Below are 27,493 nucleotides of genomic sequence, written 5' to 3'. Positions count from 1 at the left end.
TTCCCATTGAATGTTAGCATTAAGCTAGAGAATTTATGTCAGGCTTAAAAAAAACAAAAAAAACAGCAGTGATACTTGGTTGAAAGTAGTTTGAACGAACATGACAAATAAATATTTTGAAAACAAAAACACTTTCCCTCTCATTTAGAACTGTTAGTGCACAAACTAAATACTGGGCAGAATACATGATATATACAAGACAACAACAACAAAAGTGCTAGCCACCTGTAAGAAACAAACAAGTGGAAACAGCACAAAGTAACACAGAAGAAAAAATATGGCTAGTGCCACAACAAAACACACACACACAACTAAGTCAATTTAGACATAGGGCGTGAGTTAACAGTTCAACATTGAACACATAAAAAAAAATCATGGTAATAAGTAAGTAGGATTTTTGCGAGAGAAGCTTAAAATGGATGAGCATATGAATCTGCAAATAAGTCACAAAATTATTTAAAACTAAGCTGTTAAGCCTGCAGGGAAGAAATCTTGCAGTTTAGAGTCTGGTTTTAAAAGGAGCCTTAAGGTAGGTAGGTAAATTCCATGTAAGTAGACTGGCTTCAGCCGTTGAAAAATCATCTTAGTTCACATGTGACACGGAAAAACAAAGACTAACAGACACTCTTGCGCTGCGTTTCAGACCTGAAGAGAGAAACCACAGTCCTTTGGGACAAGCCCGGTGCCAAAACCCATATATGTGCTGTTGATGAAAGAACAGGCATTCCGTTGACTATCAACCACGCAGAAATAGACTGTGTCATTTCCTGTCATCAGGGCAGGCTTTACATCTTGCATGGCCCTTAGGACACACAAACAATAAACATTATTCTCTGAATAAAGTCATCATGTGATTCTGGTTATAATGCATGCTTTTTTTTTATTGGCTGTCATTTCCCTACAGTTAAAGTTAAAATGCACATAAATTATCTCTGACCCATATGCCAGTGTTTGTCAACCTGGCTGGATAAACGTAAACAGGTGAAAAAACAGCTTAACTGTACTGTCATTAAACATTGCTGTCATAGATACAGTACATTAACAAAGACACATGATTTATAGTCGCTAAATAATTTTTTAACCAATTAATTGAAACTACATGATTTACCACAGCACACCTGATGATCTCATCACAGTAGCTGGGACTCACTGCCAAAATGCTACATTTAATCACAGGAGTGTCTCCCTAATCTCTGAATTTCTATGTCATCTATTTAAAGTTACAGTGTGTAAAAGTTCAGAACGAGATGTCACTAAATAATAGAATGCAGCCGAAGCGCGTACCAGCAGTGACTCAGAGAAACCACACTTCATTAGCCTACCATCAATTACTATTTTGCGTGACGAAGCGAGCAACGCCGACTTGGCAGCCAGCGTGTGATGCCGAAAGACCGAGCGAGCCAAAGCTAACCAGAGCAGCTAACCAGAGCAGCTAAACAAGAGCGGCTAGTGGGAGTTAGCCGGAGCCATAGGCTGGATCGAGTGGCTAACAAGAGCGGCTGGCGGGAGAAGCTAAAAAAAAGCTAGCAAGAGCAAAGCAGAGGGCAAAAAGTGGCGAGAGCCTGAATCACGGGACTCAGAGACGACCACCTGCAAGCTCCAGCTCTGGAAGGTAAGCGGCGGTCACCCCACCAGGGCTAACTACTTTTGCAAAGTTGTTCTTTGGGCATCCATAGCAGGAAGATGGCGGTGAAACATGTCAGCCTCTCAGATTTTTCAGGAAACTCACAAAATGTAACCATTTGCATCATGAGGAGATGATGTTGGCAACAACAAAAAAAATTGCAAAAAAAAAAACGACTTGGGAAATTATTTTAAGAGAGTAACGATATGTAATAAAATTAGCAATTACTAGGCCTTCAATTATATAAATGTACGTTGATCTGATGGAACATATTTTTGGGGCATATTATTGAAATCCATAGTGGGTTTCTAAAATGAATGACTTAATAGCTCACCACTAGATGGCGCTAAACATTACACACTGTACTTTTAACAAGTAAAGCATGTAAACAATCAGAGCATGCAGGAGCGCTGCTAGGATATTTTTGGATTTATCCCAAAAAATGTCTCTTTGGTCCTCTTCAGTGAAGGGATCTGCAAAAGCATTTTTAAAAAAAGAGAGAAAACTGAGGCGCTCACAGTTGTTCCAAGTAAAAGGCCTTTATTGCCACATGGCCAGTTGATTGAAAATTGCCAACGCGTTTCGGCCTTGGTAGACCATTGTCAGGGCAAGCTGTAGTAAATTATGTATTCTATCAGGAACATGGGGGTTGATTTCAAATTTTCAATAATGCATGTCTAACTGTGTGTATATAGTCATACGGTTGTTTAATATTTTGATAGACATCCTATAAATCTACATGATCATTTATTATGTGTTTAATAATTGCACAACTGAAATCCAAAGTCTTTTGTACTGAACAAACGTGCCCTTGCCAAAATAAGCACACGCTGCAGACAGGGCAATAAAAAATAAAGTGGAGGGGGGTGGGGCTACAAGCATAAGAGGAGAGGTAAAAGTCTACACTCCAATCTAAAGTCAACAGTGTGTGACAGGCTCTCAATGGTACAAACTAAAACACACATTCACACAAAGATGTACCTGTCCATGTTGATGAGCTGGGCTCGCTGGCTGCTGAACTTTTTCTCTAATAAGCTTTGTAGTGGAATGGTCACATAGTCTGGGTCGCCCACATAGGTTTTAGCGTCCGTTAGTGCCAACCGAACAGCCTCCACCAAAATATGGATGTAGTCTGCACTATTATGACCTAAAGCTGTAAAGACAGGTAAACACGAGGACTCTACTTCCTCTCCATAAATCACGTCACTTTGTACAGATATTAGCCACACCTTGCTAACCAGCTGTGTGGCCATTTGCTTTTTTGTATTAGCTTTGGTATTATGTAATTTCACTGCACTGTTACATGAAATTCAAAACTATTAACAGATGAACAGAGGTGGCAAATCCAGGTCCAGAAAGTAAACACCACAGTTTGGCTTTAGCGCCTAGTGCTAGCTAGCTATCTAGCTACCTAGAACTGCCTAGCAGGTAAACGAGCGCCATGGGAGCTAGCTAGAGGAGCTAGCTAACTAGTACTTGTGGCTAGAGCCAAACTGTGGCAGGGTTTTTAATTTCTGGATCTGGATTTGGCACCTCTGCAGATGAACTTTTTTTAATTTCACCATTAGTGGGAGGCACTTTGATGTTGTCAAGTGAAATTTGACAAATACTCATTGTTAGACCAAGCTTCAGTGTTCCATTATTGTTACCTTTGAGAGGGAAGTTCTCCATGATGTTGAGCAGCAGCAGGGCAGCCAAACCTTGACTATTGGGAGAAGACTCCCATAAGCGCACACCCTGAGCACATAATGGAGTTATTTACTCTGCTAACTCTGTTGGTCAAACAGAAATTCAATAAGCAAATGAAAGTTAAGTCACCTTGTACTTCGTGCTGATGGGAGTGTCAACCTCACTGTCATGGCTGCTGAGGTCGTCCAAGGTCATGACTCCTCCATGTTGGATGATGATGTCAATGATTGCTTGGGCAACTCTTCCCTGATAGAAAGCTGACTTTCCACGCTCCCCCAATTCCTATTTATACATTGGACCATTTATTTGTGTAATAATCAGAAAAACGTATACAGTAACTGCAACATAAAATAATTAGCGTTAGAAAAGAGAGCTAAATGTTTACATAAAAAAAGCACAAACAGTAACTTGGATGAGGTTTAGTCGCCAGAAGTAATGAGAAATGATTCCTAAAATGTCTTCCTCAAAACTATTGAAGATTGCAGGTTGCTAATCATTTCCCTTCCTTGCCCATTTCCTTAAAACAGATTAAACCTGGGGCCTACCGTTCATTTTTACCATTCATAGCCACGCCTCTATCAACTCGATCAATGTATTTACCAGCATGGTGTGTGTGAATGGACAGTTAGTATTTCAAAGAGAAAACACACCTTCATCTCTTGAGGAATGGTTATAATTATATCATGGAAACATTCCATCAATGATACTGAGGTCACTGCTATTGTTTGACTATTTCAGATTGTCTGGAGCATGAGTGTATGTGTGTGCTTATAAGTGGTCTCACAATATTACATGACGAATGACAAACTTGTCTGATCTATCAATAAGGGATGTTTAATATCACTTTTTTTCAGACCGCTACCAGTATGAGTACAGTATTTAACTCTTGAGTAGTCATTAATACCAAGCACTGAGATCACAAGTAGTACTTTTGATACATAAAATTAGAAAACAAAAACAATCACCGCTTATTTTAAAGCAATACCTATATATACAAATATAGTATTTTCCTTAAAATTAAAGAAAATTAATGGCAATTTTTTCATCCTTCTAATTTGTAGTTTCTGATCGTAAAACAGCCACAAGAGTCGTGAGTGCCGATACCCTGAATAAGGCATCAGCCTGATACTGATACCTGGTATCGGTACCCGCCCATCCCTACTACCAATACATTAATCATTTCATGGCTCTTGCATACACTGACAGTTTCAAACTTGGGGTTGGGGGGGATTAGGGCACATATAGACACACACACAAAAAACTCAGTAGCAATAGTAGCAACCACATCTCAGTTACGAAAACTGCAGAATAAAAGATGGTTAATATGAATGTTTACATATACACACAAACGGGGTGGGCAACATGAAGGCTATAGTCTCAATGAAAATAGTACAATTCAAATTATATGTTAACAAAAACCGCATATACTGTACTTTTTACAATTTGTGCTATATATAAAGTATCAGGTTTCTGAGTGTCATTTTATTGTCAAAATGAAACAAGCATGCTGTTGCACATGCTTTTGTTAGTGTTGTTTTTTGCTAATTCTATTGTAGCCTCACTGTCTAAAGCATTTTCCTGCTCTCACTTTTATGGACACAACTGGTATGTCATCTTATGTGCACTTACAAACCAAACAAACACAAATTTGAATGAACTTGGGACAATGTTGTTGTTATTTAAAACTTATACACTATACAATAATTAGCAAATCCTTGTCAATCGAAATTCAATTTAATACACTACAAGGACAAGCTATTTAATGTTGAAACAAATAAAGGTTATGTTTTTTTGCAATAAAAGGCTCAGCTGTTCACAAGCGAGGCTATGGCGAGGGTCACCCACTTTGTGAAAAACTGCGTGAGTAAACAGACAAACAACAACATTTCTTAAAGTACAATTACAAGGAATGTATGGATTTAATCATTTACAGCCCATAATATTATCAAAAGATTCAAGTCTTGTCCACACGCAAACACATTTCAGTGTACAATTTTTGCACAAGTCAGATACCATTTGGCATTTTGTCCACATGCGGCATTCACTCAATGCCTGTGACTTTCAATCCCTCGGGTTTTTGTTTTTGTTTTACTCAAATACAGTAATAGAACACTGTTATCCTAAAAATAAAAAATAAAGACTACCGGTAAATTGATTTGGATTTATTGTCGGTATTGGTGGGGAATTATACTGCACCAGTAAGCATGGCATTCATGTAGGCCTACACAAAGTACAACAGGCAGAATTTATACAAAAATGAAGGGTGCTAAATTGTTATTTGTTGTAACTGTTGTTGAAGTGACATTTTTGTTACACTCAGGTACCTTCAGAGTTTGAGCTAGGGCAGGGTTCCGGAATACTTGTCCATGTTTGGGAGGATGCCCATCAATCAGTAGGTCTCCACCAAGTTCCTTTCCAGCTTCTCGCAGCTCAGCCACCCAATGTGTCCAGGCATGAGCTGTGACTTCAGTAACAGGAAACCCCACCTCAGCCAGTTCCACTGCCCCATTGAGCACCTCCTGGAAGGTCAGCTAGGGGAAGCGGTGACAGGAAACACGTGCATATTACCGCAATCCAAATCGAGCAGGAAGTATGAGTCATTGTTTTGAGAATAAATATGCCATGGAGAGTTACTATAGGAGCAAAATATGTGTGTATGTTGTCACACAGTTTATTCATTGCTGTTGTTTTTTTGTCAATCCGTGGTCAATTCTATTTAAGTATGAACTTTCCTTTCCAGGTGTTTTGACTGGAAGAGGAAATCGTTTTTTGACTGCTGTCCATGCAAACGCTCTCACTGCCATGTGTGTTCAAGTATTGGGAACGCACTGAAGTTTAACTCATTTAAACCCCAAAATGTATAAATATGTTTTTTTAATACTTTGTCCTGCACTCCCAAAAACGTATTTATACCTCTTTTTTTATGCTAGAGCATACAGAAGGTTTTGATGCAGCTTCTGACCTGAAGAGGTCACTTAAAGCAATGGTAGTTATTACAAAAAACGGCCAGGAGGTGGCAGCAGAGTATAAAGAGATCAGCCAGGACCATGTTGCAACAAGCTCTTTTTGACTGAATAACAGGTCCGAACAACAGTGGCAACGGCACTACATACGCAATTACAACATTCTGATGCAGCCAGCTAAGTATGTAACTAGCTTAAATCTTTGATTTACCCTGTACAGTTACAATAGAACTTGTGCAGCGGATAAAACTATTTTTTGAGATTCTTACACCATGTGAGTGGGTTCCGTGATTCACACTTAATCTTGAGGTTCAAATTCTCACTTCCAATATGGATGATTTCAGGCATTTCAACCAGAAGTATTCATAAGGCCCAAACCGAAAGTCAGTGAATCCACACTTTCATTGTATCTTCTTCGCTTACACAGTACACAGCCTTTGTGTATGTCGGTAGGGTATTTTATTTTTGTTGAAATGTAATTTATGTTAAATGGATTGGATTTTTGGATCATTGAGGGGTGATGCAATAGACATACAGAAGCACATAAAGTCGAACCTTGTGACTACCGAACATCTTTATGGTATCACACCAGCATGCAGGGGCCCCTGGCACTGTAACATTCAGAGCATCAAACACTGGAAGAGGTGCCTCAGCGCTGTACTTGCGACCAATAAGGAGTTCCAGAGTTAGACCTTTGGGAGAACGACCACTGTAAAACAAAAGAGCAGTATGCTTTCAGTCCTTCTAATGAAGACAAGACGAAAACTTAAAGCATATTGCAGACCTGCCGTTTATTCCTCTGATCTCGCCAGTGTTGCCGTTAAAGAACAGGCAGAAGGCATCTCCACCAAGACCGGTGCTGCATGGCTCTGTAACTGCCAGAGCTGCTGCTATGGCAACCGCAGCATCTGCAGCATTGCCACCACGCTTCAGAACATCTAGATAAATAGACAAGCCAGTGCTTATAGCTAAATTACTGCATACCCAGGAGCTTTTGTCACTGCAATCATATAAAATGTATAAAGTTACAAAAGCCATTGTTCAGCGGTCAAGGATATCGAATACACGTTACTCCAAAATGTGCACTTTTTCTATGGAATCAGATTTGTGCCAAAAAGAATCAAGCAACACTTCTTGAAGCATAAACCAAACTAAAAAGAATCATGCAAATTTGTTGAAGTGTAAACAATATTTTTTGCTTGTTGTCACGAAAACTGAACACATTGAAGTCACGATTTTCATTTAAAGATTTGGAGCCTACATTTGGACTGTGACTTTCTGTCCTGAATATATTTCCTTTTACCTGAGCCATTTGTATTGTCATAGCTGAGACAGTGTGAACATACGATCAATAGCTTGTCCCTGCTCTTCTTTCATGTCTTCAAAAACTACATGTATACTTGAACTGAGATATATTAAGCTCGACACCCTTTCATATGATTTGAGTTCATGATGACGTATTTGCTGTTTTTATTTTTATTTCATTCTTAACACTTGTAAACATACACATTTGCCTTCAACACTGAAGCCAAATAAAAATAATACAAATGGAAACGTTTATGAACAATGTCTGTGTCTATCAGTATTACCACTATGTCTGATATTAAGATGTGACAAAATCTTAATTTTTTTCCTGGCTAACAAGATAAAGCTAAACGTTTAACCGATTACATATAATGTCAGTGGCTGTGTTTTGATAATAACCCAGCTAGGAAGTTATGATTATTTTTTATTGTATGAATATGCTGACTCAACCATTCTGTTTGCACAGATGCTAGCATGCAGTCAAACAAAGCTACTTCTTGATCCACCTCTAGACGGTGGCACATGGTGTGACATCAAACCTGCTTCAAAGCGGCTGTGAAGTCCAACAAATGAGAATCCTTGATACACTGGTTACTGTTCTGAGAGAATTTCACTGCAATCGCCTTTGGGGAAAGTGAAGAAATTATGCTTTCAAGACGTCTTCCAATTTTGAGTTTGAAATGTTAAAGGAGTACAATTTAATCCATATTGAGAGTTATTTGAAATAGTCAAATCAAATCACAACATGAATCATTCAATAAACACGATTGTGCATCATTTTAAATGTTTTATTTGATGTCCAGAAGAGCCGTTTCTGCATCCATTGCTGTGGTTGTGTCAACCTTGATTTGAAGATCAGGGGTGTTTTCCCATCAACGCAGCTAAAGAAAGCGAGGCTGGAAGTGAACATGATCTCCGAATAAAGCGGCAAGTCGTTCCACTAACCCATTCCAGCCGCGTTTAATCAAGGCTAACGTAAGACAGGCTTGCATAGCCTGGCTTTGTACACATTTGGGGTAGATGAGAAGCCCTGATGAGTCGATAGGCGATATTGCGATCAATTATGTCAAAAGACAGCAAAGCAAGAGCAGTATTCTTCTCATAAACAGAGCAAAAGTTATTGATGGATCTGTATGAGGAATTCAAGACTCACCAAAGAAGGCAATATTGCTGCTATCAATAAGACGAGGGAAATGTCATTGGCAAAAATAATAATAATTAGCCGACAGACTAAATGTATAAGTTATCATTGTTTCATGTTAGATGTGTATTTCACATTAATAGTGTTATTAATTATTGATTTAAAGTAAAGCACTTCGAATTTACCTACATATTCATTCTTCACTGTTAATCTCAACAGTAGCCAAAAAGCAATCATGGCAACAAGTTGGCAAGTAGCCTATAAGAATACATATAAAAAATAAGAAATATGTTGCCCACCATTGTAGCCACCAGAAAAAAGACTGAGGCCCCTGCCACAGGTGGGGGACCTCCGCCTGCTACATTCACATCAGCAAAAGATCTGGTGCTGAGCAACAATCTGGGGTTGGCACTGATTGAGGGAATAGAGGGGGAAACCCCAACCCATGTGTGTGGGAAGGCAATTTTTATGTGACTATATTTCCCTTTATTTATGTAGAGCACTTATAATGAGGATAATAATTATAAGGCATCTTGGAGTTACATTTGATGTGTGACTTGTAGACTTCTATATGAATTAGTTTAATTAAAGCAATTGATTTTGTAAACAGTGAAAGTGGTGAGATATGATTTTCATGGACTATTTTTTTTACATGAAATAAGTGATGCAAGTCTACTCTTTAGGGTAGTGTGCTAAATTACATCTTTAAAAAAAATAAATGTGCCGAAATGTCCTTAATCAAATACAATGTCATACAAAAGCAAATATACCATTTTAGGTGCTACACAAGCGCAGAAATCCACGTTACGGAACAGGCTTTTGACGTTGTTTGACAAACAGCTAAACTAAGCTTGACAGTTAACCTGCTCCGGAGCAGGTTAGGTCTGCAGCATAAATTTCCATGGTTACTGAGTTGCCATTCACATAAACCACATTGATGGAATGGAACACTGACTTAAAATGAGCCAGGTTTATTGAAATGAGCCAGCCTTTTCCGCAGCATAAATTACAATAATTACTGAGTGGGAATTTATATAACCCAACTTGATGGAACGGCACTCTAATAAAAAAAATAAACCGGGTTCAGCGAAATAAGCTTTTCCTTAATCCCGCTTGATGGAATTCCCCCCTGGTGTCATCTCCTGTCTCTTGGCTGCTTGCTGATGGAGTGGGTCATCCTTTTCACTGATGTTTCAGCAGTGTCTCCAGCAGTTATCTCCACCTTTTGAGCAAGATTTTGAAATATATCAGATAAAAAAAAAATTAGGATTAGATTAAAAAATAAATAAACTAATATTTGACCTAGTTACTTTTCTCAAAGTAGCTCGGTGACAGTGACACTGCTCAAATCTTAGTGACACAGATAGACTAGCATTTCAAAAGCAGAATAGACAATATTTATATTCAAATAAGAGTAATGTTACATTGGAAAATTAAACTCAAGTAGAAATTAAAAGTGCAGGAAAAAATACTTTCACAAATATTTGAGTACTGTGAGTGGTGAGTAAACTAAGAGTGTAGGAGCCTTTTTTTTTTTAACTGTGTTTGCAAATCATACATTGCGAAAATACTGACATTTATCAAGAAATTGTAATATTTATAATAAAATGATTAAATACAGAGGATAAAGAGTTGAGGTTAAAATACCTGTAGCGGCTTGAAGATTCACTCGCAGTAAAAACGTTTTGTTTTCATTTTATTATGATAGTAAGAGTACAGATACTCTTAAAATATAATGTTACTCAAATACAAGTAGCTGAGTACTGTCCACTTTTGGTTATAGGTTTAAGTTATCTTTTAAAACATTCAATAGGTTTCTGTAGCTCTATAGTAATTTTCACATCTAAGCATTAAGCAGCAGTTTATGAGGTCTTTTTAGATTTATTTTATTTTTTTACAGGTACAAGTTACTTTTGTACCATATTTAACTCCATACCATCTTTATACATCATAGTGAATTGTGAATGCACCAAAAAGACCTCGACCCCTTTGCCTTATTTTTATTTGCTAACCCTAACCCTAAGTGCTAAGAATGATCATTTGAATTTCACCGCAAAACTTTTAACACATGGGATACTGTATGTACAGTACAGTATAGGCTTTTGAAATAAAAACGGCTAATATGTCATCATGAACTCACATCATATCAAAGGGTGTCGAGCTTAATATATCTCAGTTCAAGTATACAGGTAGTTTTTGAACACATGAAAGAAGTGCAGCGACAAGCTATTGATCGTATGTTTACGCGGTCTCAGCTATGACAATACAAATGGCCCAGGTAAAAGGAAATACATTCAAGACAGAAAGTCACAGTCCAAAGGTAGGTTTCAAATCTTTAAATGAAAATCGTGACTTCAATGTGTTCAGTTTTCGTGACAATTAACAACATGAGATGAACTCGCTAGCACTGGATTACGAGCTGATCGTACAATAAATCTTACCTTCATACCGAAACATCTTTCTTTCTGCCCACTTTGAGTGCTCTGCATGTCAACCAATGTTTCAGCTGCTCCACACGGTGTTTGTATATTGAACCATGTTGAAATTTTCACGCCTGGGAAGTCCTCTTCTTCCAAAATGACACGTTAACTGGTGTGGCTACTCTGTTTGTTTGGAATTTCGAACTTGTGCATATTAATGATAAAAACGTGGCGTCATTTGAGATCAACCCACTGTCGTTCGCTGAACCAATGAGGTTGAGCCTTACCCCGCCCAAATCCTCCAGAGCCCGCCCTTTTCTCTACAAGTACAAATCACGGAGCTCTACAAGTACGAATCAGTTTTGCACCATCTGTAGCGAGAGATTTCGTGCAAAAGTCAAGTGACTGGACAGCAGCAGATAAAACACTTGTGACTACTAGTGGCGACTTCTTTGACTACAAGTTCTCATTTCTACAGGTACAAATCACAACTTTTACAGATACAAATTTACACAGGTACAATTTTTTTTTGTACAGGTACAAATCCTGACTTTTACAGGTACAAATTTACACTGGTACTTTTTTTTTGTACAGGTACAAATCACGACTTTTACAGATACAAATTTATACTTTTTTCTACAGGTATTTATTTATTTATTTTACATACAACTAAAAAAATTTTTTACTGGTACAAGTTACTTTTGCATCATATTTACCTCCATACTTTTGGTCAAGCAATCAGACTAAGGTTACTCTTCAGATATCACAAAACGTTAGCCAGGAAACCACTGCCTCGTTACCCCCATCTGTTAAATAGTCTGCATCTCCCGTCATATGCTGATGTGTGTACCCTCGTGACCACTGAAGCGTTTGTCAAAGCCTTGTTCTCATGATCCTTTTGCCTTGTATTGTGAGTGTTTTTTGGTTACCATTTTTACCTCCCTTATTGGAGCGCCTTTTGTTGTTTATCTCTGCCAATGCCTTGTTTTTTCCCTCTAAAAATCTAATAATAATTGGATCTAATACTTTAGCTGTCCCTAAATCAGCCAAAAAAACGCTCCGTTCAAAACAGCTGTTTTAGGAGTGTGTCACTTTTATGTAAATAGCTGCACCAGGGCACGCCTAGGCCATACCCTTCTCTCTGGAAGGAGCAGTGATTTTGGTCATGGTCGCCATGTGCTAATGTTGTGAATGGAAACGACTGGCCATGGTAGCAGAAGAAAAGAAAAAAACAGACATGTCTCTTACACATTTGAGAGCTATTTTAATATGTGGAAAAGGGGCATAACGTTTTACCATTAAAAAAAAGTAGCATAACGTTACTACAGAGACTATGTTGTAGCATTAGTTTGTGATTTTTTAGGCAATGGTTATTTTGCCGTAACCGGCAAATCTCCCGCGAATGTTATTTTGCCGTGAATGTCTCCAATTTGCCATGATTGCTTGTAGACATTTACAAGCGGTTATGAATAACACAAATGTGCACATTTAGGCCACTGTGCGGTCGCAACGTGCAAGCCGTCTCGTCGAGATTACTTAGCGGCCGGTTAGCATCACAAAGTCATGTCAACTAGGTGGCGAGTTGCCCGTCACGGCAAATTAACTCTTTGACTGCCAAAAACGTTAAATAACGTTTAGTAAAATCCTACGGAGGAGTGCCAAAGACGTTCACTATGTTTTTTTGGGGAAACGGGTGGAGGAAAGCCTTGGCCAGCTGTGCTGAAAGTATCAAGCAGATCTAGTTAGTATAATGCCTATTTTTGGGCATTAGATGGCAGCGATGACTCTCTTTGGACAAGATTGGGTAGGCGTCAGTAGAAGACATGAGGCGGAGCTAGAGTGTTGAGGAGAGAATGGCTGAGGAAGCGAAAATGGCGACCGGTTGCAAGCAGCTCAAGCTTGAGCATTTTTTTCAAAGACAAAAAGCATCGACCAATGCTCAAGAGCACATTGATGACGACGATGATGATGATGGTGACTCCGAGGTTGACGCCGAAGTTGGAAGCATTGACGCAGCGGCTATGATCACGTCATAAAGCCTCACCGGCTAGCGATGCTAACGCCGGAAAACGCGGAGCACAACCGAGCACGCTCAGGCGGACGCTCAGGCGGACGCTCAGGCGGACGCTCAGGCGGACGCTCAGGCGGACGCTCAGGCGGACGCTCAGGCGGACGCTCAGGCGGACGCTCAGGCGGACGCTCAGGCGGACGCTCAGGCGGACGACGAGTCCAATGCATATTCATCGGAGGAGTGGGTACAGTCTGATCACGGAGAAGACACTGGTTCTGGACTACGATGCCACCATGAATGGAGTGGATAAGATGGATCAGAACATCTATTACCACCCGGTATAGGAACTGAAGGACATGACGAAGCCAGACGTAACACCACCGTAACGTCACCATATCATGATCCTGATAGTACAGTAGACTTGATGGCAACATGACCAAACACACACTGCAGTATATACTTGCTATTCCCCGGAAAAAAAGGCCGGTAAGAAAGTGTAGCATCTGCACGCGTAGGGGCAATCGCAGTGAAACTAATCTGTTGTGCAAATCCTGCTGCGTCCCCTTGCATGCAGGGGAGTGTTACAAAAAGAAAAACTGTAGTTGAAACATCCACACAATTGTAAATAGTACCACGGTTGCACACATTTGTAAATAGTTTGCCAAATTGTTTTGTCAAATTGTTACACTGTTGAATGTAAATAAACGTATTTTGCTATCAAAAAACACTTTTTCATTGTTGGTGGTAGTGTTTTACAGAAGTAAAGCACTGTTTAGGTGTTTGTGGCATCATTCATGGAAAAAAAAGGTGTCAAATTCACTAGAGTGCATGAAATAATATCGTTTCACAAAAAGCTTGATTTCTCCGTATTTTGATTCAAAACAGAGCATTTGGGCGAAACTAACCATTTTCTATTGTTGATTACTGAAAAACGGAATAAGGTAGAAACAATTTTTTTTTTCTGATGAAAGATGATGATTCATTTGGTAGTATGTGTGTTTCCATAGTCCAAACACCAAATTTTCTGTGGACCTTGAAAGATCAGTCAAAATGCTTAAATCGGCTGGCACCCACGGCATCCCTTTTATGAAAACGTCTGGCAGTCAAAGAGTTAACCACCGCGGATTGTCTCTTGACAAAACAATACACATATCTGACCTCTTACGTTCGACGGTGCAGTGGCTACCAGCTGTTAGCTTCGACATACGTATAACTCCTCAATGACACACATACATAGGCCGGGAGCCAGGTCCACTCCTCAGGATGTCTTTTGTTACCTTTTTTTTTAACTATGATTTCCTGTTATCTCATACCTTGGGCCATCACAAGTTGATAGGGACCACCCCCAACTCAGGGCCGTTTGGTCACAGGGGCCAAAAAACACCCCTTTTGGGAAAAGCTTCTGGCAAAATTGTGTAATTACAAATGTCAAGGTACAGCAACTGCATGAATGGTCAGAAGCTCTAAAAATTTGCATGGTGTATCCTGACACATGGGGGAACTAGCAGGAAAATAATCATGGGCTTCCTGTATTTTAATTCTCAAATATCACCCTCAACATCCCCTAAAAGACAAAAAATGCATATTAAAAATGTCTCTCTTGTAACCTTCAATTTAAGTCCAAGATGAGCTTTCTATCTGATGTATTAGAGGAGCTATGACCAAAATGCTACTCTGTGCCCTAAATCGAAAAGAAAAAAAAATAATCGAGAATTACCATTCCAAATAGGATTAAGCTATTTTTCTGCATCTAAATAAAATCTTAAACAATATTTTAACCATGGGTTATGTAGTACTATACTATCTAAAGTGAATTACATAAAAGTGAATAATGTTATACCCCCAGGTTGACCAGGCTATCAAGGCGCAACATTAAACAGGATCACACAAAATCCGGGAACCAAATAGAAGATTTAACAAAGAACAAGATCCTCACAAGGAATAAAAATGACTTGTAAAGTTCCGGTTCTTTTATCTTGAATGCTCACTATACTAATAATAACAACCAGGAGACTGCATATTCTCAGTTGGATAATTTACTGGATGCCAGAAAGATTGAGTGCACAGATGTGGAGCCTTATATATTGAATGCGGAAGAATGGTCTCAACTCTTATATTGTCTTGGCTGCCCACCCACATGGGGGACGGCTTAGCCTAGCCCATGTGGAAATGTGTGAACTGATGGTCGCCAAGCCAAGACAGGACACAGAGACACAACGGCCTAGCTCAAGTCGCCTAAGTCAAGTTACCTATCTACTTGTTAACAGGCCTAATCTAACAGACTTGTGAAAATTTCTTAACAATAGATTATCATTCTGTGTAGCCAAATGACGAAATAGTAGAGTGCATCTTAACCATGAAATTGAACTAGGATAAAATATAACTGGATTTTAATCATCCTCTTCTTCCTCTTCCTGATCATCATCCATATTTGTATGGATTTCATCAGCTGCTAAATCATCCTCATCTGTTTCCTCTTCATCGCCAAGGGCTTTGGGGATGACGTCACTCTCAAACCATAGTGGTTCTAACTTGCCAGGTTATGTGAAATCCATGGTCGCGAGGGGATGGGATCTCTGGCTAGTGCTCATGAGCCCTCTTCCAGAGACATACAGTGCCTTGCAAAAGTATTAACCCTTATTGAGTTTTTTAACATTTTGGCGCGATACAACCACAAACAAATATATTTCACTGGAATTTTATGTGAAGGTTTAACACAAAATAGCACACAATCGTAAAGTGATTTAAAAAAAAAAAAAAAAAAGTCTTATTTCAAACTTGTTTACCAAAAAAAAAAACACTTAAAAATAGGGTGTGCAAAAGTATTCGTCTCCCCTGAATTAATAATTTGTCGAAACCCCCTTTTGCTGCAATTACAGCTTCGTCTTTTGGGGTATGTCTCGATCAGTTTTACACATCAGGAGGCTGCAATGTTTGCCCATTCCTCCTTGTAAAACACCTCCAGCTCAGCTAGGTTAGATGGAGAGTATTTGTGAACCGCAATCTTAAGATCTCTCTTCAGATTTTGTATTGGATTTAGAACAGGACTTTGACTGGGCCATGCACTCTAGCACACTGGTTCTCAGCTCCGGTCCTCGAGTACCCCTATCCAGCCTGTTTTCCATGTCTCCTCAGCCAACACAGCTGAGGATCGTTATCAGGCTTCATGCAGAGCTTGCTGATTAGCTGATCGGTTGACACACCATTGTTGCTTGTGGGAGACATAGAAAACAGGCTGGATAGGGGTTCTCGAGGACCATGGTTGAGAACCATTGCTCTGGCACATTAAAGGAATATAAGAGTTTGTATGCGTGGGGGTGAAATACAGGATGTGTGTGATGGACGTGGGCGTGTTAGGAATGGAATGTTGCCAACAAAGGATGCTAATTGCAGGGGGAGATGCAGAACCGTGATAAGATCAAAGTATGTTATAAACCACATTTGTTTGAGACCGTGGCGGAAAAGTACAAAACAGGAGAAGCCACCCAGTGACGCTGCGGATGAAGATCGGCCAATGAAAAGCAAGCTAAAGTTAAACTGCAGAAAACACATAGCCAATAGAATAATGCCAGGATGCCTTTGTTTCTGTGTCATTTAAATATTGTGTAGTATAACTATTCACTGGGGCAACTCGGATGAGACGACTACGTTGGCTGCTTGAGACAGAGACGTATAGAATTGTATGGGTAGGGACCCGGGACCCCAGCTGTGATGTATTAGATTTGAGTGTTAGGAATAAATCCACTCGTGTGTGAAAATGCCGGCTTCCTGATACCTTTCTATTGCAGAATGAGCATGCTATTGTTGGATGGGTGATAGTTTGGTAAGGTCACAAATTGGAGTCAGATTATTAACTTAAATTTATATTAATATAGAAATAAATTCCAACAACATCAATGGCTTTTTTTTTTTAAACCATTCCATTGTCGCTTTAGCTGTATGCTTCGAGTCATTGTCTTGCTGCAAGGTAAGCCTTCGTCCCAGTCTCAGGTCTATTGCAGACCCCAACAGGTTCTCTTCCAAGATCGGCCAGTATTTGGCACCAACTCTTTTCCCTTCTACTCGCACTATTTTCTCTGTCCCTGCAGAAGAAAAGCACCACCAGAGCATAATGCTCCTACCACCATGTTTGACAGTGGGGATGGTGTATTGAGACTGATGAGCAGTGTGTTGTTCTTGCACCAAACATAGCGTTTGAAATGTAGGCTAAAAAGTTCAATTTTGGTCTCATCTGACCAGAACACCTTTTTCCACTTGTCAGCTGTGTCTACATGGCTCCTGGCCAACTGTAGACATGACTTCTTGTGGCTCGCTTTTAGAAATGGCTTTCTTCTTGCCACCCTTCCATACAGGCCAGATTTGTGCAGTACTTGGCGAATGGTTATTTTATGGACAGATTCCACTACCTCTGCTGTGGATCTTTGCAGTTCATTTAGAACAGAGGTGGGCAAACTCAGTCCTCAAGGGCTGGAGTCCTACAGGTTTTGGAGGTGTCCCTCTTCCAAAACAAGCTGATTCCAATCAACGGGATAATTATCAGTCTTAAGCAGAGCTTGCTGATGAGGTGATCATATCAGCTGTGTTGAAGAAAGCAAACATCCAAAACCTGCACGACTCCGGCCCTCGAGGACCGAGTTTGCTCACCCCTGATTTAGAATGATCAAAGGCCTCTTGGGTACTTCTCTGATGAGGGCCCTCCCTATTTCAGTCGGAAACTTTGGAGGGACGGCCTTGTCTTGGTAGATCTGTGATGTTCAAAGCTTTTAAAATCATTTTGTATCCTCTTGCTTTAAATCTCTCCAAAACATTGACTCGGACCAGCCTGGTGTGCTCTTTCGTCTTCATAATGCTGATTAAAGATTAAGATTGCGGTTCACAAAACGCTCTCCTTATAACCTAGCTGAGCTGGAGCTGTTTTGTATGGAGGAATGGGCAAACATTTCAGCCTCCCGATGTGCAAAACTGGATAGAGACATACCCCAAGACCAGAAGCTGTAATTGCAGCAAACAGGTGTTCGACAAAGTATTTGTACGGAGGGGGTTGAATACTTTTGCACATCGTACTTTTTTTTTTTTTTGTTATAATCCAAGTTTGAAATAATATAGACACTTTGTTTCACTTCAAGATTGTGTGTTACTTTGTGTTTAACTTTCACATAAAATTTCAATAAAATGTATTTATGTTTGTGGTCTTACCGTGCCAAAATGTTGAAAAACCGAAGGGGGAAGAATACTTTTGCAAACCGCTGTACCTGGAAGTTGACTCTTGTTATGTGCTGGAAGAGAACCCTCTTGCAAGGTGGGAAGGTCAACAGAGAGACCTTTCCAGCACACAAGAAGAGTTAACTTCCAGGTATGTGTCTGGAAGAAGGCTCAAGAGCACTACCCAGAGATCTCATTCCCTCTCGACCATTGAGTTCACATGAACACAAAGACTGGCAAATTAGAACCACTATGGTGACGTCATCCCCAAAGCCACAGGTGTTAGAGTCTGGTCCTCGAGGGCCTGAGTCCTGCATGTTTTCGAGATTTCTCTACTCCAACACACCTAAATTAATAATCAGGATAATTATCAAGCTCATGCAGAGCTTGCTGATTAGCTTAAATATGAAACAGCTGTGTTGAACGTGGGAAAACTCTAAGGCCCCGTCCACGTGAAAGCCAATTTCAATGTGTCCTCACAAGTTTCTTACCGTTTAAGCCGTTCGTCCACATGACGGCGCGGTTTTCGGAGCTTGAAACCGATCACTTTTGAAACCAGACTCCAGAGTGGAAAGATTTCAGTACGCGCCCCGTACGCGTCCGTCTGGACACCTTATGCAGCATACTCCTCCAGCGATGACGTAATGGTCGCAGCTCGATGACGACGCATTGTCGCAGATTGATGACGTATGCGCCACTTCTCGCGTGACTGCGCGCAAACAATGGCAGATAGCCGTGTCGTAGTCGTTTTGCGCAGCCTCCTTAGCTTGCTGATGCAGCAAAATATTTAGCTTTTTTTTTTTATTCCCACGTTCAACAAGTGGTGTTCTACTTGAATCATCCGCCATTGTCACTTCTCCTGTGTTTGTCTTTTTCATGTTGTTTTGATACATGCTAAGCCATGTTTGTTCTGTAGATTACAATAAAGTTTTTCAAAAAAAGTGTCCGTCTTCTTCGCTGATTCTTCTTCTACGCTTTCCGTTAACTCTCTGTAACTGCGCTACAGCGCCACTCCAGACTTGGCATATACATTACAGCTGTTAAACGTCCTCAGCGTCTTCTTTTGGACACACGCAAGTCTTGAAATGCTTCTGTGTGTACGAGTTTGTTTGCTTCAGTCTGGACGGGGCCTTAGATGTCTCTCTTCTCCAACACAGGTGATTCAAATGATCAGCTCATCAGCAAGCTATGGAGAAGCCTGACAACAATCCTCATCTATGTTGGACAAGGGAGACATCTAAAACACACAGGTCTACGGCTCTCTAGGACAAGGGTTGCCTACCCTTGAACTAGGCAATTTATTTATTTATTTATTTATTTATTTATACTTTACAGCAAATTGAACCTGTACTGGTAGTACAGTATTTTTATTTGACCATTTTCTGGGTTTACAGTGTTGGGAAACATTTTGTTGTGATTGTCTATATTGACTCATTTCGGTTATATGAAGACAAATAAATCCTTGGGGGTGGTCCCTATCAACTTGTGATGGCCCAAGGTATGAGATACTAGTAAATCATAGTCAAAAAAAGGTAACAAAAGACATCCTGAGGAGTGGACCTGGCTCCCAGCCTATGTATGTGTGTCGGTGGGGAGTGCTAGTTACTGTATGTCGAAGCTAACAGATGGTAGCTACTGCACCGTCGAACTTAAGTCAAGTGTCACCCTCCAATCACCACCTTTACTATTTCAACACCACATTATAAAAACGGTTAAACTTGCCACAGGGATAGACTTGTTTTGTTTGTGTGTGCGTGCGTGCGTGTGTGTGTGTGTTTGTTTTGCGCTTGATGTCACGCATCGTTATCATTGTTGCTTCATAATTAGTGTGTGCATGTGTGTGAAGCTAGTAACTACCCCTGTAAATATTGCATACATAAACTTGTTGTCACCCCATTTCACAAGTTATGCCCAAAAAAATATTATTTTTATCCATCTATCTTAAATTTAGTATTTTCTATCTTATGAATAAAGTCTATCTATCTATCTATCTATCTATCTATAAATAAATACTGTATGTATAAAAATATGTATTTCAATTGGTCAATTACACAGGGATTTTTTCCATTTGCATTTCCTATCTATCCCATGCAAATAGCAGGGGTCCACTGTATTGTAGTGAATCTATTTTTATTTTTATTATGTCGTCATTAGCATATTTGGAATTGGATTAATCCAAAAGTCATAAATATTACTCACGTTGCATTACTTTACTAATATCGTAGTTGGATTACATTACTAACTGAGGAGTGGACCTGGCTCCCGGCCTAACACACACGGGTTTTCACAATTCTTGTTGTACGTAACATATTTTGGTTTCTAAACGGCATATTTCACCGAAAGATGCGTGATTTTCGTCATTTCAGATGAGATTAACCCACGTTAGTTCAAAAGTAACCGGCAAATAGCAGCTGCACTTGTGTCCACATTTCCAGCTGTCAGGAAAGCTTTTATTTTATTACTATTTATATCTGTGCAAATTACATTTTCGTCTGTCAAAGAGCGCAGTTAGCGTACAACTGTTTGTTTCTTCCTCATCACATTTTGAACATGTTAAAAAATTCTCTGTAGCAAGAAAAACGGTTTGACAGCATAAAGATAGTTTGAGAGAGTGTGGCAAGTGGCTTTGCAAAGTTATGCAACACTGAAGGAAGCCTGCCGAAAAAGCAACAATTGCTATGTGCACGTACCATTGGCTCAGTGAGATATGGTCTTAATTTTTCTGAATGATGGAAATCCATCCCTGCGACAGAAAACTTTAACCCTTAAGTTAGGAAGCTTTAGTGAGTGGCAATATAAGATAAAATATGATGAGGCATTGTACGACTCTTCAACTTCACATTCCCGCCTGAAGGAGTGACGCCATGAATGTGTTGTGCCACGTTTTCTGCGCATTGGCGACTTATCATAATACATGAAAAGAAAAAGATTTGTGACTTCAAGCTGAAATTAAAACACAAGTATTAAGTGTGTTATCTAGTTTCAATACAATACTACTACTATGTCAAATTAAAAAAATAATAATAATAATATGAAAAACATGTATCCCTTCAAGTGACAAGAGGAAATCCCACTAGATTGTTTGACCGCAGAACATGTCCAAATTTAATCATTATATTTATAAACAATATACAGTACATTATAAATGCTGAGTTTTACTATTACTACATTCATAGTTAAATATGCTGCGATTGGCTGGCAACCGCACGGTGGCTGACTGGTTAGCACGTCCGCCTCCCAGTGAAGAGGACGTGAGATCGAGTCCGGGCTTCGGCCTTCCTGGGTGGAGTTTGCATGTTCTCCCCGTGCTTGCGTGGGTTTTCACCGGGTACTCCGGTTTCCTCCCACATTCCAAAAACATGCATGGCAGGTTAATTGAACACTCCAAATTGTCCCTAGGTGTGAATGTGAGTATGGTTGTTTGTCTCTGTGTGCCCTGTGATTGGCTGGCAACCAGTTCAGGGTGTACCCCGCCTACTGCCCGAAGCCAGCTGGGATAGGCTCCAGCACCCCCGCGACCCTTGTGAGGAAAAAAGCGGCCAAGAAAATGGATGGATGGATGGATGGCTGGCAACCACCCCTCCGTGAGTCATCACCTTATCGTGGTGGAGGGGTTTGCGTGTCCCAATGAGCCTGGGAGCTATGTTGTCCGGGGCTTCATGCCCCTGGTAGGGCCACCCATGGCAAACAGGTCCTAGGTGAGGGACCAGACAAAGCATGGCTCAAACGACCCCAATGATGAACACAAACTTTGGATCCTCGTTTCCCTTGCCCGGACGCGGGTCACCGGGGCCTCCCTCTGGAGCTAGGCCTGGAGGTGGGGCTCAAAGGCGAGCGTCTGGTGGCCGGGCCTATACCCATGGGGCCCGGCCGGGCACAGCCCGAAAAGGCAACGTGGGTCCCCCTTCCCATGGGCTCACCACCGGTGGAAGGGGCCAAAGGGGCCGGGTGCGCAGTGAGTTGGGTGGCAGCCAAAGGCGGGGGCCTTGGCGGTCCGACCCCCGGCTACTGAAGCTAGCTTTGGGGACATGGAATGTCACCTCTCTGACAGGGAAGGAGCTCGAGCTGGTGTGCGAGGCTGAGAAGTTCCGACTAATAATAGTCTGACTCGCCTCCACACACGGCTTGGGTTCTGGTACCAATCCTCTCGAGCGGGGCTGGACCCTCTTCCACTCTGGAGTTGCCCACGGTGAGAGGCGCAGGGCAGGTGTGGGCATACTCATTGCCCCCCGGCTAGCCACCTGTACGTTGGGGTTTACCCCGGTGAATGAGAGGGTAGCCTCCCTCCGCCTTCGGGTGGGGGGACGGGTCATGACTGTTGTTTGTGCTTATACACCGAACAGCAGCTCAAAGTACCCACCCTTCCTGGAGTCCTTGGAGGGTGTGCTGGAGAGCGCACTCCCTGGGGACTCCCTCGTTTTGCTGGGGGACTTCAACGCTGACGTGGGTAATGACAGTGAGACCTGGAGGGGCGTGATTGGGAGGAATGGCCCCCCCCCCGATCGAAACCCGAGCGGTGTTTTGTTATTGGACTTCTGTGCTCGCCACGGACTGACCATAACGAACACCATGTTCAAGCACAAGAGTGTCCATATGTGCACTTGGCACCAGGACACCCTAGGCCACAGTTCGATGATCGACTTTGTAGTCATGTCATCGGATTCGCGGCCGTATGTGCTGGACACTCGGGTTAAGAGAGGGGCGGAGCTGTCAACTGATCACCACCTCGTGGTGTGTTGGCTCCGATGGCGGGGTAAGATGCCGGTCCGACCAGGCAGGCCCAAACGTATTGGGAGGGTCTGCTGGGAACGTCTGGCAGAATCCCCTGTCAAAAAGAGTTTCAACGTCCATCTCCAGCAGAGCTTCTCCATTGTCCCGGGAGAGGCGGGGGTCATTGAGTCCGAGTGGACCATGTTCCGCGCTTCCATTGTTGAGGCGGCCGATCGGAGCTGTGGCCGTAAGGTGGTTGGTGCCTGTCGTGGCAGCAATCCTCGAACCCGCTGGTGGACACCAGCGGTAAGGGTTGCCGTCAAGCTGAAGAAGGAGTCCTATTGGGCCTTTTTGGCCTGTGGGACTCCGGAGGCTGCTGACAGGTACCGGCTGGCCAAGCGGAATGCGGCTTCAGCTGTCGCTGAGGCAAAAACTCGGACATCGGAGGAGTTCGGTGAGGACATGGAAAACGACTTCCGGACGGCTTCGAGGAAATTCTGGTCCATCATCCGGCGTCTCAGGAGAGGAAAGCAGTGCGCCGTTAACACTGTGTATAGTGGAGATGGGGTGCTGTTGACCTCGACTCGGGACGTCGTGAATCGGTGGGGAGAGTACTTCGAAGACCTCCTCAACACGACACGCCTTCCTTTGGGGAAGCAGGGTCTGGGGACTCTGAGGTGGGCTCCCCTATCTCTGGGGTCGAAGTCACTGAGGTGGTTGGAAAGCTCCTCGGTGGCAGGGCCCCGAAGGTGGATGAGATCCGCCCAGAGTTCCTAAGGGCTCTGGATGTTGTGGGGTTGTCGTGGTTGACACGCCTCTACAACATCGCGTGGACATCGGGGACAGGGCCTCTGGATTAGCAGACCGGGGTGGTGGTCCCCCTTTTTAAGAAGGGGAACCGGAGGGTGTGTTCCAACTATAGAGGGATCACACTCCTCAGCCTCCCTGGTAATCATATGCCAGGGGTGCTGGAGAGGAGGGTCCGTCGGGAAGTTGAATCTCGGATTCAGGAAGAGCAGTGTGGTTTTCGTCCCGCCCGTGGAACAGTGGACCAGCCCTACACCCTCGGCAGGGTCCTCGAGGGTGCATGGGAGTTCGCCCAACCAGCCCACATGTGCTTTGTGGACTTGGAGAAGACGTTTGACCGTGTCCCTCGGGGAATCCTGTGGGTGGTGCTGCGGGAGTACGGGGTACCGAGCCCCCTGATACTGGCTGTTCGGTCCCTGTACGACCGATGTCAGAGTTTGGTCCGCATTGCCGGCAGTAAGTCGAATTTGTTTCCTGTGAGGGTTGGACTCTGCCAAGGTTGCCCTTTGTCACCGATTCTGTTCATAACTTTTATAGACAGAATTTCTAGGCGTAGCCGAGGCGTTGAGGGGGTCCGGTTTGGTGGCCTCAGCATTGCATCTCTGCTTTTTGCAGATGATGTGGTGCTGTTGGCTTCTTCAAGCTGTGATCTCCAGCTCTCACTGGAGCGGTTCGCAGCCGAGTGTGAAGCGGTTGGGATGAGGATCAGCACCTCCACATCCGAGACCATGGTCCTCAGTCGGAAAAGGGTGGAGTGCCCTCTCCGGGTCGGGGATGAGATCCTGCCCCAAGTGGAGGAGTTCAAGTATTTTGGGGTCTTGTTCACGAGTGAGGGTAGGTTAGAGCGGGAGATCGACAGGCGGATCGGTGCAGCATCTGCAGTGATGCGGACGCTGTATCGGTCCGTTGTAGTGAAGAAGGAGCTGAGCCGAAAGGCAAAGCTCTCGATTTACCGGTCGATCTACGTTCCTGCCCTCACCTATGGTCACGAGCTGTGGGTTGTGACCGAAAGAACAAGATCCCGGAAACAAGCGGCCGAAATGAGTTTCCTCCGCAGGGTAGCCGGGATCTCCCTTAGAGATAGGGTGAGAAGCTCGGCCATCCGGGAGGAACTCAGCGTTGAGCCGCTACTGCTGCATGTTGAGAGGAACCAGTTGAGGTGGCTCGGGCATCTGGTTCGGATGCCTCCTGGATGCCTCCCTGGGGAGGTGTTCCGGGCATGTCCTAGCGGCGGGAGGCCCCGCGGACGACCCAGGACACGCTGGAGAGACTATGTCTCTCGGCTGTCCTGGGAACGCCTTGGGGTCCCGTCGAAGGAGCTGGCTGAAGTGGCTGGGGAGAGGGAAGTATGGGCTTCCCTGCTAAAGCTGCTGCCCCCGCGACCCGACCCCGGATAAGCGGAAGAAGACGGACGGATGGACGGACGGATGGCTGGCAACCAGTTCAGGGCGTACCCCGCCTACTGCCCGAAGCCAGGTGGGATAGGCTCCAGCACCCGTGCGGGTCGCGACCCTTGTGAAGAATAAGTGGTTAAAAAAAATTATGGATAGATGGAAAAACTGCCTTTATATTATATTTTATTTTAAAAAAGTATTTATGTTAAATGAAATGTCTTTTTTTTTCTCCCTCAACTTCCACTACTGAATACCAACATTCAAATGTCATTTGCATTGTTTATGTTGGTGGGAGTTAGCCAGTGTCTGTTCCTAGGGAAAATGTCTGGTGGTCAGAGACAGCACCACTGTCCTCTATTTGAATTAGATTAGATTAGATTAGATTAGATTAGATTAGATTAGCTGGCTACTAACTAGCTCGGCGAGAGACAGCGAGAGACAGACAGACAGACCTGCGGTCTACATAACATATACTGTAGATGCACTGAGATCGCCACACGCAAAGTACATTTAAAAGGAACTGCAAGAAGATCTTCACTTGTGGGTGATGTAAAGCAGGCCGCTGTGGATGGGCACTTTCCACCCCCGATGGTTTATCAGTTTGTGCACATATAGACAAACAACCATTCACACGAACCACATCACAACTATGAAAAAACTAGGACTAAGTCAGTCTTCAAATAAACTAACATGCATTTGGGAAGTAGGAAGAAGCCATGAGTAGTCTGATAAAACTCACACAAGCATAGTTGCGCTTTTTATAAGGAAAACTTGGGCTTGTCTTCGTTTTACAATAGTTATACAGCTCTGGAATCAATTAAGAGAGCACTGCAAGATTAAACATTCAAACAAAAGAAAAATTAAAGGACTTTAGTCAACTGAAGGATGGACTTTGGGCCCAATTCTGCTTGCCTTTTTGTCACAATCATATAAACATTAGCAGAAAATCAAGGACATGAACGCATGACTTATTTGAATCTCAATGATTTGTTTGCATGGCATTCATTAGTATGAACTTGTAATTTTGCCGTCTATTTTTTTGTTATGTTTTTGAGGGAGAAAGTATTTTGCACAGGCCTAAAAGTCTACAAAGTATTCACAAAAATCTAATTCTGTTCATGTGTTTTGCATGTTGTTCAATGCATTTCACATAAATAAAGAAAAAGTATTCTATGTTAGTGTGTATGACTAGGTGTTGCAGAACTCAATTTTGTTGTCTTCCCCCAGAAATAGTAATCTACAATGGGTGTTTGTTTTAATTTTTTTATCTAATCCAATCCTCTTTTGCTGTGGTTCAACATTTAAATAACCTTTCATCAGATTTAAGTCTAGTCACAGACCTTTCAAAAGGTTATGCTTCTCTTTCATAAATGTGTGAATACAATTACGTTAAAATATGCACAACAGTGTCTGTACTTTGCTATCAAGACAACTCTCCAGACTCACCCAGTCCTACAGCAGAAGCGAGGGGCTGGCTGGAAGCCACGCATCCGTGTAAACATACCACAGGCGACCGACGAGAAGAGAAACTCAAGTCGGTGTCCATGCCAACCTGTCCTTTAACACCTTTGCAATGCAATAAAATTATATGAAGCCGCAATGCAAATAGCAGAGATGAATGTGGTGTCGAGCTGGGACAATCGGTTTCTCGGAGAGCGTCTGCTTTTTCCTCAGCCACAAGTTAGTCGAATGTGGATCACATCGATGGCTGGCAGCTGTTGTGTACAACGGCGTATTAGGGCCTGAAAGATTACCTTTATTTTTGTAATCTTTTGCGTGTTCAAATAAATCAAATATGAGATTCTTGTGAAGAGGGTCCTTGCGAGGTTGATTTATTACAGAGATCTCTGGTCACACAATTGCATATATGCAATTTTGTTTTCTCTCTCTTTTTTCTCTCTAAAGCCGCATTTGATTGGTGAGTATGTGTGTGACGTCTCTGTGTCTGCGCTCAGCGCTGAGCAGCAGAGGGGAGGAGGGGCACACGACAGCACGCTGCAAGCAGTCACACACACTCAAACGCGAACGGGACGGAGGAGACGAGAGAGAGGAGGAGAGCGCTTGTATAAACGGAAAGGTTAAAAAAAAAAACTCCCAGTATACTAGATCGTCCTTGAACTTTTGAAAACCGGATTTCTGACGAACAGGAACTAGACTTCTTAGATAAACAAACGAAACATATTAACTTTCTCATGTCTGGGAAAAGAGTAGAAAAGATAGCAAAAAT

At 42.3% G+C, this 27,493-nt stretch overlaps 1 protein-coding gene across 2 annotated transcripts in view; it reads right to left on the bottom strand.

The window, feature by feature from the left end:
- The window catches only part of LOC144062676 (glutathione hydrolase-like YwrD proenzyme), a 32,933-nt gene extending 5,810 nt beyond the window's left edge, over window positions 1-27,123 (bottom strand). The window contains exons 1-8 of one of the 2 annotated variants that reach the window (XM_077584292.1): window positions 26,713-27,123; window positions 7,061-7,214; window positions 6,832-6,985; window positions 5,638-5,844; window positions 3,443-3,595; window positions 3,274-3,361; window positions 2,606-2,777; window positions 646-802 (exon numbers count right to left, since the gene is read on the bottom strand). In XM_077584292.1, the coding sequence (XP_077440418.1) occupies window positions 646-802; window positions 2,606-2,777; window positions 3,274-3,361; window positions 3,443-3,595; window positions 5,638-5,844; window positions 6,832-6,985; window positions 7,061-7,214; window positions 26,713-26,812 (1,185 nt within the window). In that variant the 5' untranslated portion in view covers window positions 26,813-27,123. Of the gene's footprint in view, window positions 1-645; window positions 803-2,605; window positions 2,778-3,273; window positions 3,362-3,442; window positions 3,596-5,637; window positions 5,845-6,831; window positions 6,986-7,060; window positions 7,215-18,846; window positions 19,750-26,712 lie in introns of those variants that run through there. The other variant, XM_077584293.1, reaches the window with a different exon arrangement.
- Between the last annotated feature and the right edge of the window lie 370 nt (window positions 27,124-27,493).

The sequence above is a fragment of the Vanacampus margaritifer genome, chromosome 13 (genome assembly GCF_051991255.1).
Source record: "Vanacampus margaritifer isolate UIUO_Vmar chromosome 13, RoL_Vmar_1.0, whole genome shotgun sequence".
NCBI classification, from domain to species: Eukaryota; Metazoa; Chordata; class Actinopteri; order Syngnathiformes; family Syngnathidae; genus Vanacampus; species Vanacampus margaritifer.
The sequence above is the reverse complement of the archived record's forward strand: the minus strand, read 5'-3'. Positions and strand labels throughout refer to the sequence as shown.